At 42.1% G+C, this 17277-nt stretch overlaps 1 protein-coding gene and 1 long non-coding RNA gene across 3 annotated transcripts in view; one reads left to right on the top strand and one right to left on the bottom strand.

The window, feature by feature from the left end:
* The first annotated feature begins 2538 nt into the window (after nucleotides 1–2538).
* On the top strand, nucleotides 2539–5630 carry LOC123072049 (uncharacterized). Of its 2 annotated transcripts, XR_006434815.1 has the most exons (4): nucleotides 2539–2621; nucleotides 3947–4046; nucleotides 4149–4792; nucleotides 4985–5630. It is a non-coding gene; the product is annotated as an uncharacterized lncRNA (long non-coding RNA). The 2 variants fall into 2 exon arrangements; XR_006434814.1 differs by lacking the exon at nucleotides 2539–2621 and having other exon boundaries at nucleotides 3730–4046.
* The window catches only part of LOC780673 (MADS-box transcription factor 51), a 31479-nt gene continuing 18675 nt past the window's right edge, over nucleotides 4474–17277 (bottom strand). Inside the window, exons 2-5 of the mRNA XM_044495609.1 lie at nucleotides 6262–6343; nucleotides 5865–5914; nucleotides 5685–5781; nucleotides 4474–4762 (exon numbers count right to left, since the gene is read on the bottom strand). Of these exons, the coding sequence (XP_044351544.1) occupies nucleotides 4673–4762; nucleotides 5685–5781; nucleotides 5865–5914; nucleotides 6262–6343 (319 nt within the window). The 3' untranslated portion in view covers nucleotides 4474–4672. The remainder of the gene's footprint in view (nucleotides 4763–5684; nucleotides 5782–5864; nucleotides 5915–6261; nucleotides 6344–17277) is intronic.

Consider the following 17277-nt stretch of genomic DNA (forward strand, 5'->3'; position numbering starts at 1 on the left):
TGGCCCGACAGAAGAAGACCACTTAGCTATGCTAACGCCTGAGCGCCGCTTCTAGATGCTGGACGAGATCCGGGCGAGGCGCGCCGCCCTCATCGCAACCGCCCTGCCTCCGGACTCGCCGGAGCCGGAGGAGGAGGAAGAGAAGGGGGGTGCAACGGCCAGTTCCCATGGAGCTGGTGCATCCGAAGGAGACGGACGCGGGGATCTAGAGAATGGTCGGAGTTGCGGCTGCCTCCCATGAACCCGAAGCATGGCACAAGGATCGTGGATATCTTCGACGAGGACTAGGGTAGTGTAGGTAATTTGATCTATGTAGTACGTACATTTTCTATTTTGCATGTCTTATATAGACTAGCAAACATGCTCGTGCGTTGCAACGGGACAATGAATATTTTTTACCTGAGCCGCTATCATTTCGATCTAATTTTGATTCTGACTCGTCATATTGATGACGTGCACCTATGACCACACTCAGGAATAATTTTTGTGGTGTCGTTCGACACCGATGAGGCCACATTTATAAATTAAGTCTATTTAAGAAAACCTATATGTATAGTCATCACATGCAACATATGAAACACAAATTAAAATTGTACTTATCGGTTCCACTATTAACATTCGTGACTATCACACGAATAGTTAGGATGTTTTGAAAATAGACATTCATGTACGTCTGATGTTCATGAATTTTATAAGTGTATGTACATCCTATAAAAATTGTTTGTGTATTCACCATAGAAAAATTGTGTTGTCCGTTGATAAGTACGCGCGTCGATTCCGCCAAGAAAAGGTACGTACGTAGGGTCTTAGATCATGAAACATGTACAAAGAGAGAACCTGGTGCAACTACAACATGCCCAAGGATTATAACCTTTCCCAAATTTAAACGTTTAATTTTACATGTTGCAATACAGATCGCTGGTACGAAATAATGACGAAATGTGCGCCATTGATTAACATTGCACCCTAAATAGCATTTGAAAAATATTTAACATGTAAAAATAATGTCATATTCAAATTCTAGATATTTTTTAATCAAATTTCATATATAACATGTGTAAAATTGGAATTGTGTTTAAAAGATACTCCCTCCATTCTCTTATACAAGGCCACTATCAAAAATGCATTTTGCATCAATATAAGGCCACCAACAGTAGTAATCAAGGCAAAAATTAATGATGTTTTCTCATACTAGCAACATTTTAATACTTACATGCATGTAGTCATAATGACACTCGGTCACTTCCTTCCCTTTCATTCGTTGCATGCTTGTGGTGTACTAATGATCCCGGTTAACAAAAAGAAAAGTTGACTTGCAAAGGAGTCATTAAATTTTATCTTGGTACCTGTAATATGAGTTTGTGGCCTTGTATAAGGGAATGGAGGGAGTATGGTTATTTGAAAAAATATTTGTTCTCAATAGACTGCGGGGTGATTAACACATATATCGGGGGTTTATGTAAAACTACAAAATAACGGTTTGTTGTGACTTAAATATGGACCATGGGTTAATTAGTAAAGAAGGCATGGGGTTTTGTGTAAAATGCAAAAAAAAAACTATCGTTCTCACTCAATGATGGACTATGGGTTAATTAATGAAACTGGCAGGTGGTTTTCTAAAAAAAGATGTGACATAAGTGTTTCTTCTTTATTATTATATATAAAAAACATAGGAAAGACATTTGAATATGTATTTACTTTTCTAGAATCGTATTGGACAAGATCCAACTTGGTTCTTACCTTTCTAGAATCCAGATTGTTCTAGTCTTCTTTTATTAGAGTATCATATAAACATGTTATGGCTGTGTGCATCAAGAGATGCAGAGGCCGAGAGTATTCCTTCTTTTCGGAAAAAAACCCGGATAAGCATGTGGATATATGCTTTTAGAACATATGAGCCGGTAGAGTTGGGGGGGGGGGGGGGTCAATTAGGGCCACGTGACAGAATCTTATGAGTTGAAAACTATATTCAACAGATGATCATGCTCGGATTTGCCATCTCTTGATTATTCGATGGGCATATCTAACAACTAATATTTGAAGCTATTGGCACATTATATAATGAATTATATAGTGGTATAGAAGATAGAGATTTAAGATTTCAAATATAAGAAACCCAGACGCATAGAAACAAATTTAGATGTGATCGGTCCGCGTACACGCACAGTTCGGTTCGAGGCCCGGATTTGCTGTTGCTCTTACGAGTATTGGGCGGCAGCATGTCTCTGACGCATGACGTTCTTCCTGCGCCGGCCCCCGGCCACTAGCTGCCACGGAGCGCCCTTCCTAGGTGTGTGCCCCGGCGAGCCGACGCGTGCCCCGTGCACCCCGTCCGAAGCTGTACACGCGGCGGTCGATCCGCGCCCTCGCGAGCCTGCACAAGGCGCCCGTACGTGATGACTCGAGTAGTAAAAAGGTCAGGCTCCGGCCAATGGCCCATCGACACGGCGTTGCTGCTCTTCTCTCGGACCTGCAGCCGGAGGGCCAGGTATAAGACGCGGCGCAGCGCCGAAGTCCGCCTGCCTCCACCGCTCCACGGTTGGAGGTAGCGGCCGGGAGGCAGCCAAATGGCGACGCTCGCATCCACTCCCTTCGTTCGTCCAGGCGTCGCCGGCTGAGTGGTAACCAAAATATCTTCCCGCCCCTGTTGTTGATGTGTTTCCTGCCTGCTTGTATTGCTTTGTGTCACCTTCTTCCTCCCATGTCTGTTTGCTCTGCTGCTGCCTCGATATGTTCCCTGTCCAACTTGCTTTGCTTTGTCCGGAGAGATCGTGTTCTTGCTTATGCTTAGAAATCGTGTTTCGTCCCATGGTTCGTCGTTCGTACGTGACTACATGGCCTCGCTGGTCTACATGTCGGCCAGGTTTTTGCCAACAAAGTTGAAGCCGGCTCTCTGCGTCGCGTGCACACGGATTACGCAACACAGATTTGGGTACATGGGCGTCCGATAGGTGGAAGGCCCCGGGAGAGGAGTAGTGTGGTGTCGGTCGTCGTCGGGCGAGCGGTGCCCGCTGGATGGCGGACTGGCCGGCGCCGCACGCGCGTTCCAGTGGGTTGGAAGCAGATCGAGCTCGAACCGCCGACGCCGAGCCGGACACCAATGGCTCCCCTAGCCTCCGTTCGTCCGCACGCAGGTGCAAGTCGCGGCGCATGATGCTTTGCTTGTCCACCAGGTGTGTCGTTTTCTACCGCTACCGAGATTCCTGCAAAATGTACGTTTGCATGCCAAAAAGTTGTTGCCAACTGTTTCTCCCATCCTCTAGACTTTTCCAGCCCGCTTTGACCCCCAGGCCGAGCAATGCTACACTTACGTAGATCATCCTACGTAATTAACGTAAAGGCCCAGCTGGGATTCTCTGATTGGCTAAAAATCAAGGCAAGGGCCCCACCGCCTGAAAATCAGGGGGGGTGGAGAGTTTAGTGAGGAAGGTTACGTAAGAATTTCGTAGCAGTTTCGTAAGTGTAGCATTTTCCCCCCCAGGCCCCAGCACACCTCCAAGGGGCGCCCGCCCGCCCGCCCGCCGCCATGGCTCTGCAACGGACTAGCCGAAAAGGCGAGTCATTGACTGACCCGAGGAGAGGACATGCCCAAATATGGGGCGTAGCACAGTGATATTTTTTTCTTTTAGGCATCGACCGCGGGTGATATGACGCAGGCAGCGTGACGTTTCCGTCCGCGAGGGACGCCACGCGCCCGGGCGCGCGTGGCTATTTGAACGGCGCGACGCCCCAAACTGCTTAGCTTTGCGCGGCCAGCGAAACCACCGGAGTCCGGAGAGAGTAGAAGTGGACGACGCCTTCCCCCTTCCTGGTGTTTGTCCGAGCTGTGTACGCCGCCGCTAGCGCCGTGTGGCGGTGGCCCGCCCGCTCCAGCGAGCGCCGGCCAACGGCGGATCGATGGGTCGATTTACATTTAGCTGATTCAGACAGATTACATTCATCTCAGGCATGCATCCGCGGCTGGTGACCTCGCGTGCCGCCATTGCCGGAGGCTGGCTGGCTGGATGGGCGTCCGCGGCGCCGGTGTTTGCAGCCTTACATCTCAGGTGCGGTTTCTTCCTGCTGTCGTCCCGTACTCGTCCCTCGCTGTTCTAAATTTTCCTGAGGCTTGTGTTTGACATCTCTCGTCGGTGCTGTTTCCATCGCAGGGAAGACGCTTGCTAAAATGTGTGCGTGCCAAGATTCCAGACTGATTGGTGAGATTATAGTTATAAGGGTGGGTCGATTAGCAAACTCTGCCTACTGAATGCCTGACTGGTTCAGGTCTTTGCTTGCTGTTTTCAACTATGTGCCATGTTCTTACTCCACTACATGATGGCAACACAGCCAACTTATACCATCAGAATATATTTCTATTTTTCTCTCAAGATTTTTATTTAGGGCCACAGAATGAAAAATTATAGTACTACTCTGAGAAAGATATAAATAATCAGCAAATATGGGATAACTTAACAAGGACTGTGTGGAGAAGACTGACAAGAGAATGATAGGTTTAATACGAACATCAGATAACTTAACAAGGACATTATTGGTGTTAACCCACCACCCTTTTATTGAATTTGCCCAACAAGCAGCATCCTTCACAACTCTTTCATATCCAATAACTGGGGAAGAGTGTGGCATCAGCAGCAGAGCTCTCCTTGTACCAAATGCAGGCACATCACATGGCTGCTCAAGTCCTTCCTTCCTTCTGTCCCCTAGGACGACTGGAGTTCTCGCCGCTTGCACTCGTTCCTGCACCACTATTTCGTTGCGCCAACATCTGCACTCCAGTGGCAACAAAGCAAAGCTTGTAAGTAAATCTTTCTACATGGATTCAGAGGATACAACAATACCCTGTTCTAATTTACACGCTAAATAGCCCTGCAATAGTCTTTGTGTTGACTGAACTCTCATGCCAGGCTCTATTTCAAAATTTTAATTTCCTGTTTGCAGGTAACTGACAGGATATATTCTGATGTCTCTATTTTGTCTGTCATTTCAGGCAGCCTGCAATACAAACAGGCTTACTAATGCCATGGAATAAGCTACACAATACTCAGAAAAATTACAACAGAACCAACGTGTCGCTGTCTTACAGTAAACATCAATGGTAGCCTGATTCTTGTATAGCCAGAACACCTGTTGACTTCACATCACAGGACAGTTCATCCAAGTACAGTTCTACACAATACAGGTAGCACATCTACCTTTATTGATGAATTTAGAAAATGTACTAGCAGCTTACTTCCTCTGAGTTATGCTGAAACAGTGAAACTGTCAAACACAGCCACATGTATTGTGAATTAGCCAATGAGTTTTTTCCCCCAATGTATTTTACCTATCATTTACCAAGATATAGGAACTGACACGTTCAGGACCATTCTTTTAAGAGTCTAGATGCAACCACATCATTGAACTGTCTGTTGTGCTTGAGAATAGTCAATCCAAATGAAAAACATATGCCGTACACCATTAGGTAGGAGATATTTTTTGTTAAGGAACCATGGATTGCTTATGTCTAGTTGGAGCGTCAAGAGCGAGACTGCAGCAACTAAGATCATGCTAAAACTGTGAACTGCCTAATTAGTGAAAATGGCCGAAAACAGAGCATTTTCTGATGGTGCAAGGGCGCAACAGGAACCAGAAACTTGATTCCTTGCTACGAAAGTTGGTTACAAATATCAACAGTCATTTAGGTGTACCTTCTTCGATTTTGTATTCTTCAAAGCATCTGTCAGTAGTTTCTCCAGTTTCTCTAGCTCATTAGCATCTGAGTCATCAGCATTGTTTTGAAGAGACCTTCAGGATTGCACATAATCAGCATTGCACTAAACGCGGTAAATAACATACTAGGAGATATGGTGTAAAGCCTCAAGGGCTACCAGGTAGTAATCTCTTCAAGCCTTGACTGTATATTTGAAGGATCTCCATCCTGGTTCAGAACCAACATATCATGTCAGAGATATGTGGGGATATAGATAATCTTGCTTAAAAAGAGTATATAAACAATTATAGAATTTGGCTATCCTGGATACAAAATGGGTGATTACAACCTAGACTTAGATTATGAAAACGATCATATTTGACTCATTTTGCTGGTCATGTGCGTAGGCAACATAATTCTTGATTACAAACACTTCATCTTGCATAGTGCATTTCCGTGGTAAATTCAGAAATACAGACTTATTAAATTCACAGTATGATGCTTGGCAGCTAAATGTCCCACACATAAACTAGCTCTAAGCTATGCAATAGGAAAAGCTATAGCAATTAATTTACATTGTTGTTACTTGCACCGGGTTCATTCACGTCCTTTCCGGCTCCTGCAAATGCCTGATAGCGGTCATATGTACCTTCTATGCTGAAAATAAATGGATAACATTAGCGTTTGGAAACTGTACTTTCAAGCTTTAGGCTCTGGCTGGCAATTTTAAACACAGTTCTAAGTACTATGAGAAAACAGGAAAATAGAACTCATGTCTCTCTGTCTTACCTGTATATAGGTTATGTCTCTCCCTGCAGAAACAATATCTACCTAGTGTAATTTCAGAAGCTTTTGTACCACCTTTTTTATTCAGAACTTGCAATAACAATAATTTTGGAGAGCATATGCAAATAGAGATTTTATGAAGATAGGAATTATAGAAGTATGACTTCACCAAGCTTATACGACCTACAAATTAGGGATTACTGAGTTCAATTTCAGGTAGTATGACTTAACCTGTATATAGATTACTTTGTTTCCATCATAGTTTGCACTAATTTTTGGAGAAAGGGTGGAGTAATTAGAAAGATAAGGGCTAGGGGCCTGAACAAGGCCGACCTATTAACTGCCTAAGAGGTGGTTGATTTGGAAAGGTTCCCATTGAAAGTCCAAGCAGCCTTTAACTCCTTACTGAATGGAAGAGCCCAATATTTTTGTGTAGATCATGATCATGGCCCAATTCACTTTTCCTAAAAGAAGCATAATGAACAATGTATGACATCCAGGAAGGCCCCTACATAGCTCAAGAACAGTATATGATATGGTGGAAGTTCCTGACTGTAAGCAACAATACCGAGTAGAAGCATATGTTCTTGCAAAAGCAGGCATCCTTCAAAGATCCATGAATGACGTAATCCATAAGTCACTAACTTTGGCACAAAATTTCCAGCTGCTAATGTTCTCTCAGTTTAACAAGTAGAAACAAGAGAAGTTCCCTAGCAATTTTTCTTACCGGGCAAAGAGCTCGAGGAAGCAAACATGTAAAGAAACATGCACATAAGGGTTAGGAGTTTTGCCATTATCGAAGGCACCATACAAGATCTTGTTCGAGGATTTTAGTTTGCTTTTGTGGCACAATTTAAACCCTTTGGGCCATCAATTTGCGCAAGAACATCCTAGAAGGATCAAAGAAGTGGAACTTAAGCCTTAATAAAAAGTGTGGGCCAAAGATAACAAATGATAATATTGTCCATGAAGGTGACGATGATGTAGCTAAGAAGCTTTCCTTCAGCCCTTGTTCTAAAATGGTATCGTAAAGTTGGGATAACTATAAGAGCATGTTATCCTAGGGTCGTCTTGCTCGACGGAGCATGCCAGTGTCCTTCAACCTTCGACATATGAAGGCCCTCACTGTAAAGAACCTTGACAAGTAGCACACCAACATCCTTCAAGCTTTGGCATATGAAGGCTATCACTATAAAGAACCTCGACATAGAACAATAGTATGGCAGAGCCTAGTACCTCCTCATCTGGAGCATAGTGGAAACCTTAAGGCGGAATAAGAAGGCCTCACTTGATCATGAAGTGAATAAAGGCATACAATATCACTCATGTATATATCCCCCTCCCATCACACATTTAGAAGGCAATATCAAAGAACTACTAACATGAGACCAGAGTGTGAGGGGGTATATCTCTTGATCCACAACCTACTGGGATCATCATGAGGGGTTGCATCCTATTTGCTGGCAAAAAGGAATACATATGACATGGGGGTGCTTTGCACCACACTTCTTCCTGCAAAGCCGTATGCCCTATTAGTGTTCTTTCAAATGTTCAAACATCTTGTGTCGCCGATAAACGAGAAATCTTACTTAAGTTTCAAGCCTCGACTTAAGGAAACACACAAAGGGTAAGCAAGACTTTTGAGGAAGGTTGATGCCAGAGCTACTCCTTGGATGTGCACACTCCACCACACAAGCAACTACTACTATTGGGCAACATATGCATTAGATGAGGTCGGGTCACAAGATCACGCTATATTATTTAATCGTGCAAATTTCTGATGAAGATGAGCGCAAGAGCAATAGGCCTACATGAAGGCGCTTTAACAATGGGAGGAAAGACTCCTATATCTATTGCCACGTAATGGAAGCATCACCGGCGTGATGGTCCATAGTGTTAGAGTTATATTATGTTCTATGTATAGCATGTATATTTTCCCGGTGTATGAGGTTTTTGCTCATATTTATCGCGTATACATGAATATATATGCTGGTCATTTGCCCCCATGAAACACAAGTTGCATATTCCTGACATGGTATCAGAGCCTAGTTTTTTTGACACGTGTAATTCATGCTATTGATCCACCATCATGCATCGTCATTCTCTCTCTAGTCGACCCTACTCTGTCTCTCCTGCCGCCGTCGACTCTCTCCCTGTTGCTTCCTCCAATATGAATTGACATATTAAGATCTGATCAATTCATTGTTGATCAATGTTGTTGTTCTCGTTGGTCCACACACACCTGACTGCTCCGCTGCACCCGCCAATCGCTTTGATCTCGTTCGATTTGGTCAATGTCGGGTCAATTCAAACTGCCCGTTGCCTCTCCTAGTCAGCCATTGCCCGTCGGTTGTGTCGCCAGCTCGATTTGGCCACATTGCCGCCTGATTGGTCCGCCTAACATCAACTTGATTCGGCCGTGTGCCCACAGGCCCGCCCCAGACGTCCGCCTGGCACAGCTATCGGCTTTCTGCGCCCCGTTGGTCCGTTGCCAAACTGAGTGGCCCCTCCACGAGCAGGTCTACCGCCGAATCGATTTGGTTGTCTATTGAGTTGGGCATCGGTCCAAAAGACGAGTAAAATAAATTCTAAAAAAAGAGAAGCAATGTCTTCATGGTCAAGTTATGTCACCATTCCTCGGTGCTTGATAATTTTTTATGGTGCTAATTCCACCCAGTTGGTTGCCTTTATGCGCATTCATATGCGTGGATTCATCTATGTGTGTTCTTTCTGGTAAGGCCCCCTGTTTGCCACATATGGTTCCTTCTGTGGCTCCTACTTTGCTGACGCCACCGTCTCTTGCTACGAATGCTCCTCGGGCTGCTAAGGGTGCAGTTAAGCTTGCTGACGAGGATGCGGTTTGTGCTTATGATCAAGAGGTTTTGGCCTATGGGGAGGTCTTGCCACTTACCATGAGGTTCACTTTGCTTACACTTAGTAGTTTGATGAAGATATGTGTTGCGGCTGTTCTCACTTAGTGTTTTGCCGTGGTTTGCGTTTGAGTTTATGGGCCTCGCTACTATATTTGAGACGTGGACCCATCTTGGGCCTCGCTATCAACCCTCTGGTGATGCCTCATACCAGTCTGTGATTCGCCATGAGCATGCTCTTTAGCAGGGTGACTCCACGGTTGATGAGTTCTACACACAGAGTTCTTCTACCTGGCACCAGTTTGAGATTTTGGGTGAAGTGGCTAGTGCATGCAACTCTACATGGTATCAGAACGCAGCTTAGGTTTTATTTCCTGAAACTTAGTGTTGTGGATCCACCTTGTGTTTTAGGGGACTCTTAGAGTTATATTATGTTTCAAGTATAGCTTGTATATTTTTTTGTTGTATGAGGGGTTTCCTGCATATTTACCACATGGCATGTATATATATACTAGCCATTGGCCCCAAAAAATACAGGTTGCATATTTCCTAACATAGAGCATCCTATCAAAGGAGTATTTGAGAATAACCCCAAGGGAGATGTAAAAGGACAAGCTTTGTGGGTGGTGACTTCATACTTTAAAGTGGTCAACCAATCTTCAAGGTGGAACATGTAATTCCTGTGCATGCAAGGATGGATTTTTCAATCCTGGAATAGGGTAAGCGGACTTGTGGGAACAATTGCATCTTTTTCATATTGAACCCTCATTGAGGAACTTGATCAAGGGCATGTTTCATTCGAGGCACCTTTTGAGATTGGTGGGAGCTAAGGAACCTTAGGAACTATTCCACTACCCCGTTCCAAATCTAAAGACCGTCCTGGACAAAGCCCCTCAAGGGATCATTATCCAACCAAGTAATGCTTGAAGAATTCATGGAGAATATTTGAAGAAATTAGAAGCAAAATTGGTTTTGTGAGATCAATGTTCATCTAGAATAGCAGTTATCCCCTCATTATCTCACATTTGTCCGTCCAACGTTGAACAAACTCTCAAAGTGAATTGAAAGATTGGTCTTCTTCAAGCATTAACATTTGGCTCCAGCATAAACCTTTATCCTTAGACCATCATCATGGACACACATAGGAAACGTGGAACAAATCTTTGACCAAACGCGATAGGCTAGATCATTGATGAGAGAAATAATGGAGCATGCTAGAAAAACTGAACTTATACCTTACATAGCTCTCTCATGCAATGGGCTTACTTGATTCTAGAAGCTCAAGTGCTCACATCACAAACCATGACTCAATGGGAAAGGATGGTGAGGAAGACTTTGAATGCCTTTGACAAAGCATTAGGACCTTTTGACTTCTTGCTCAATGGCACCAAGAGGCGCCTTTTTGGTCCCTTTTTCGAGGCATAATCGTGGTGCTTGCATGAATGTGGTGGTGTGCTGAGGCATCCCTACGTTATTAAGGTGTTCCATAATCAAGCTTCGAAGTGGTCCAATTATTTGACATCTGGCAATACCGGTCTTATAGTTAGTGGACTTTCTATACCATATATCCATCCGCGAAAGAGTGTTATGTCAGATAACTTTAATGGGTGTCTAAGATGAATCCCCTTGAATGGAATGGTGCGGTTCCTTTTCTTATCCGTGCCAAAGGGGTAAGCGATAAAAACATGTGTTTTCGCCCCTTGGCACGGGGTTTGGAGCAATACGGCTTATAGAATCTGACAATACACATATTAGGAAGTTACTTTAGTAACACCTCTTAAGGAGCAGAATATATGTTTAATTGCGACCTCCAAGGAAAATCATTGGAAATGGGATGTGGTTGATTTCTTGTCCGTCAAAGCTTACGTTGATGTATTTAGGCATGGCATGCCATACTTGGGTTGGATCCTTATGTCGTTAGGTAGATGATGAGTTCAACGTTCAACTTGGTGACACCCCACCCCTGAAGTGGAGGTATATATATTCCCTTGCAAACTTTTGTGTTACTTCTTGAGCTATGGGATTATGGTGTCATACAGTCTTAGGACTTTGCCCAAGTGGTGAACAACATCAATGCAATCCCCATACTTGATATTGAATACCCAAGAAGTGGACATGTTGTGTTTAGTTCTAGAACTAGGTTCACCATATTTGGGAGGGTCGTATTAGTGGTAGACAAATCCTAGCCGTCTTTTACTTGTGTCCAACGTGTTATTCTATAGTAGAACACATACTAGAGAATAAATGGCATCAAAATTTGTAAAAAGAAAACTTCTATACACCCCAAACATTAGTGTTAGTGCTATATAAGCTGGAGTGGAGCTAGGTCGAAGTTGGGAAATGCTCCTCCACCAATACGTTAAGTAAAATCACTCTCTAAAAAGTTTGTAGTTAATTGCACCATGGAAAAACTATAGTCCTTGAGTATGAGGAACCGACACATAAAGCAACCTCAATGGACATGTCAGTTTATACATAAACACAATAACAAAGGACCATGTAAGATGGCATTAAACACAGACTCATTAACCAAGGAAGTGTCCATATGTAGCAAAGAAACATAACAAGTTTGATGTACACCGCCATGCATCTCGTCTATTTGTAAGTTGAGATGCTATTAGGTAAACTTTTTCTTTCGGAAAGGATCAAAGTAGCATTATGTCAATCCATACCCATTAGGACTTGAGTTGGCTTAGCCCTCATAAAGTGGGACCCGCGAGGGGATACCATTCTAGGGTAAACCCAAGTACCCTAGAGAAGATATATCACTCTCTGTGGCCCTCATGTTCTATGAACTTTGGCTACCCCTTGTCCCTTTGGTCCTCGCGCGTGGTTTTGGCGAGAAATTTGACTAGTTCCCTTAACTAGATATGCCTTGGGTGGTGTAGAACATTTGCATAAGTAGAATAACAAACATTTGCATAAGTAAATAGCAAAAGGGTAAAGAAAAACATCAATATAGAAATATACAACACATGAAATCCTCTACAACACGTCATTCACTCTAATGATAAAGTTTTTTCTTGAGAAAACGGCCAGGAACGCTACCCTCCCATCAAACTGAAGAGAGTTTTATGTGTATATAAGCTTGATTACAGCAAACATGAAGCATAAGAACACTGATTAAGCAAGCATGAAGCATAAGAACACTAATTATTGTAGGAGAAAAAGAAACTAACCACTAAGGCCCTTCCTCAACCATAGCACCAACCACCTAGGAAATGACAAGGAATTATCCATTGATGACCACAAACCACATTGTGTGGAATATTCATGAGCAAGGAGGGCTATACTTTGACAGAGAGCATGATATTTGAAAAAAATGCACCGACTATGTTCCTCTAATACATTCTAGAAAGCATAACTGGTCAATTAGTTATAATGTCTCCACAACTCTTTGACATTGGCCGATAAGAGAAGGTCCCATGAAGCCATATAGAGGACACTCATGCTATGGTTGGCAACATGGATGCCATTCCAACTCTTCACTAACAACAACTCCTCATGGCTGAAGTAGCATCTTAATCAAAGGTGATGAATATCTCCGGCTCAAACCACAAAGCACATAAATTTGCTCGTAGGGCCAACCATGCCTTTCAAGGTTGTCAAAGGTAAGAACATGATTATTAGTAGCTATTGGTGGTGCCATGTACCAGGGGTACCTCAGGCCACTAGTAGTCAGCCAACCAGGCTGCGATAGGGCATAGGTTGCTACCCTGCCCACAACCTCCCAAGAAGGAATGAATCAACCTGGCGTCCAAGTCAAGCCTACTAGGAGACCATGCAAGGACTCCTAGCCGCCATAGTTGACTAGGAAATCATGTAACCCTATGCCTCCTCAACCTTTATAAGGCGACACTGGGCTAGTTGATAGAGGCAACACAATCCACTATCAAACCCTCAATATACACACATGATCCTTGAGATCGCAACCTTTGTACTATGTACACCCCATCCATGAATATGATAGAGCAGGAAGTAGGGTTTACCTTCACCATGAGGACCTGGACATGGGTAACTCTCGCCTCCTGTTCCCCATCTGTGCCATCCAGCTAGTCGCGACACCCTATCGAGGAATATACCGTAATATGAACTAACACTAACCATGGAAAGAATTGATACTTTGGCTCAGTCTTGGCCTTCCAAATCTTACTACCTCAAATGGAGAAGTGAAACAAAAAAACTACACTAAATAGGTTGATTTTGTCGAATATACCCCATATGAGGAACAAACCAGTCGCGTAGGGTAAACCTAGTACAACGAAAGGACTACATCTTGTTGTGCCTCCCAAATATGAACAAATTCTTTTCAATTGAGCCACTTCAGTAATCCTGGCAAAGAATGAATCGGGTTATTATTCTTGAATTCTTTCTCAACGATTCTTCAGTCCCTGTTGGCAATCATGAATAATCTAGGGGAACAATCATTCAAAAGGCCACTAGGTAACCAGTCCTCATGTGAAACAAGTGTGTGACGACCATTGTTAGTCAATACCTTTATTCATGTGAATAAAAGACACCAATCTGTCTCATCACACCAGAACTGAGAGCCAACCCTAGGCCTACCTGCTATCATCTAGTAACCGGAACCCATGCCAACGAAAAAAGAGGGCTCCTAAATCTACACTATGCTACAATGATCTGTCAAGTGCGAATGCAACCATTACGATAAAATTGGCTATTAGTCCCTCAACTCTTTGCTCTGGTGTGCTTTACAATCTTGATTCCCCTTTTGTATTTCACATCCAAAGTCTATGTCTGGCACCTCAGCTCATTCCTTTGACTCAATTTGCAATCCCAACTCCAGTATCATCTTAGCATCATTTGCCAAGCAAATCGGCCATTCCCAAAATTCTTAATGCCTTTGGTTTCGGCCTACTCCCTCCTTCCATTTATACAAGGCCTAACCTCAAATTTCATTTTTCCATCTATACAAGGCCAAATTAGCTAATCGATGCATGTGGCCTTTAATCCTCTCTCGTAAGAAGTGACTGAGCCTTTAAGTATAGAGGCACTTAATGGCATGCATGCTTGCAAGCCATTTTCTTTTGGTCTCCACGCCAATGCATGTCAGATTTGACCCATGAGAGAATAAAAATGTAGTACATGTAGCATAATTATAGGAGTGAAATTAATATGAGGAAAGATGAAGAGATTTTCACAATTAGTAGATGCTTTGATGACGGGTGAATCCCTAAATTTTCTCTAGTTTTCATCTTGTGCCTTGGTATGCGATATTCAAAAATTAGGCCCTCTAAAAGTGGATGGAGGGAGTATAATGCACTCAAGGAACATTATAGGGGATAAACCCTAGATTTTGGTAGTATCCCCATCTAATAGTGGACTCTCCCTCATGTTTTTCTTTTTCTCTTCCATCTCCCTATACTTTTTGACTCTTCCCTCTCTCAAGTAAAACTCTACCCATGGCTCCGTCACCACCCCTGCTCCATTGTGTCATTCCTCACGAGGGAGGTGACAAGGAGAACAATCAAATGCAAATAGTGGCGATGTTAGAACTTTAAGATAAAGGAAGCAAAATGAGTCAAAGAATGTTATGGGAGGCCAAACCATGTAATACTGACTATCAAGGATTAATCAGCATTCACACATTCATTTTTATCACATGTTAGGTGGGAGCTTCAGCTCCTGCCACCAACCTACTACATGTGAAGGTAGCACACAAGGATGGAATGTAAGTGTCAAAATTGTTGTTATCTGAACTAAACTAATTTAGTGACACCTTGTACTCAATGCCTTTGTGTGTCACTTGGATTGAAGAAGAGAGGAGGAATGCATAACAACATGGTCAATAGCCACACTAGGTGAGTGGAGAGGAGGAGGACACCATGATGAGGCTAATGGTTGGGGCTCATGGACCTTCATAGTGTTTTGACATAGATTTCTGGACATCACAAGCATCAACAATTAAAGGTTTTTGTGGTACGGAAGACAAGATAGTACTAAGAGGAAATGGATAAGAACCAAAAACGAGATGTGACAACTGGTCCTACTTCTAGATAAAATCATTTCACAGAGGGGTGAGGTCGAAGATTGAAGTGACACCATGAGATACGAGTCAAAGAAAAAAAATCAAGACATGAGATGAAGTGACACTACGAGATATAAATCAAACTAAATAAACTAAATCAGTGATCAAAAGTGCACCTTATCAAACATCAAATTATCAATTGAAGTTAATATGAGAGTTTACATGTCGATTATAAGAATATATTCACTAGCATTTGCAAGGTAAACCTTAACATCACAAGAACACATCCTAGAAGTATATTTTCTCCATATAAAATACAAGTTTAGTTTTGAAGTTGTAGACTTGATGGAAATCCCCAACAAAAAAACTGAAACAAGAGGAATAATATATGATTCTGAACCTTGAAAATTTAGTGCATTTAAAATAGGACAAGACCGGATTTAAATTTGGTGAACATAGTGGAAATTATTAGTGCATTCAAATATATTTTTTGGAACACAATTCTCAAAAAAAGCACTAAAAATGACTTGTTAATATTAAAAGATTGCATAGATGACTCTTCATAAGAGGAATAATATATGATTTTTTAACTTCCATTACTAAAGGTACCTTCAAAATTATAAAACCAACTAAATCTTATGACATCCATAATTAAAATAGGGAAGGAGTTTCATAGTGAAGTACGAAAACTATATTCATGTGATATACACGTTTACAAAAACCGAACAATCATATGAATGATAATAGTATCAAAATGTAATAATTGTTTATCACTACAGGCACCATCAAAACCATATAAAGGAAAATTCTTGCAAATCGTGTTGTTGCAGCAATGCCCCACCTGAGAGCATTTTTTAATTGAAGTAGAAATTCCTATGCACATCTTTTAAAACCAAGTTAGACAAACAATTGCAAATGAATCATCAAACTATAGAAATCACAAGTACCATAGAAAGATCATAAATGTGCATATAAAATCACCACTAATGAGCAATAGGCCATTATCGAAAACACGGTTTGCATGACATTGCTTTTCAAAATTTTCCTTAGGATATTGTGAAAACAAGCACACCAAAGTAGTATAATGTGCAACAATAAAATGACTAAGAAACTAAAAATATTCCGAAGCATAGAAGATAACTCAACATAAAATGACTAAGAAACCAATGACATTCACAAGCATAGAAGATGGACTTTTATATTTGACTTAGTGTAATAGGAACAAGGATCTAGCAAGAGATTGGCTTCTACCTAGTTATAGAAAAGAGGTATAGTCATGCATCAACGGAAAGGCACAATCTGTATGGTAAATGATAAAGATGGGCAGCCCATCAAAGAATAACTAATTGGTTTGATTGTTACATAAATATAATATTCTACCATATTATATCATGGTCAAATTAGTTTAACTAAGTGAAATACCTTTCTTGTAGATTTTCTCATTTCAAGTCCATAATGCATTTAGTTCACCCAAAAACTGTATTAAATCAAGTCTGCTTACTTTCAAATAATTTACATAACTATATTAAATTATGTGTGCATCTACATGCCATTTTTTCATAGGTTAGTGTCCAAAATGAATCCCCTATGTATTTTAAGCATAGCCAGTTCCAAGCCCGGGTAAAGGGGGAGGTTGTGTTACGCTTGGCGAGCCTATGTAAAAGTCAGCCATGCTTAAGGTTATGAAACCGAATAGAAATTTCTTGGGGTGTAGCCCTCTTAGTGACTCTCTATTTCAGAACCAATTCCACTCTATGTACGCGAAGGGAAAGGAATCTAGCTGAGGAAAATATGATTCAGGTGAGTAGTTGGAATGTAGGATCCTTGATAGGGAGACTGCTGGAGTTAATTGATCATGTAATTAGGACGCTCATCATAGGTAGCCAGGGAGGTGTTTGGGGTGACGGATGGTAAGAAATAAGAACCAATGGACACATGGTGGTGGA

Source organism: Triticum aestivum, chromosome 3B, assembly GCF_018294505.1.
Source record: "Triticum aestivum cultivar Chinese Spring chromosome 3B, IWGSC CS RefSeq v2.1, whole genome shotgun sequence".
NCBI classification, from domain to species: Eukaryota; Viridiplantae; Streptophyta; class Magnoliopsida; order Poales; family Poaceae; genus Triticum; species Triticum aestivum.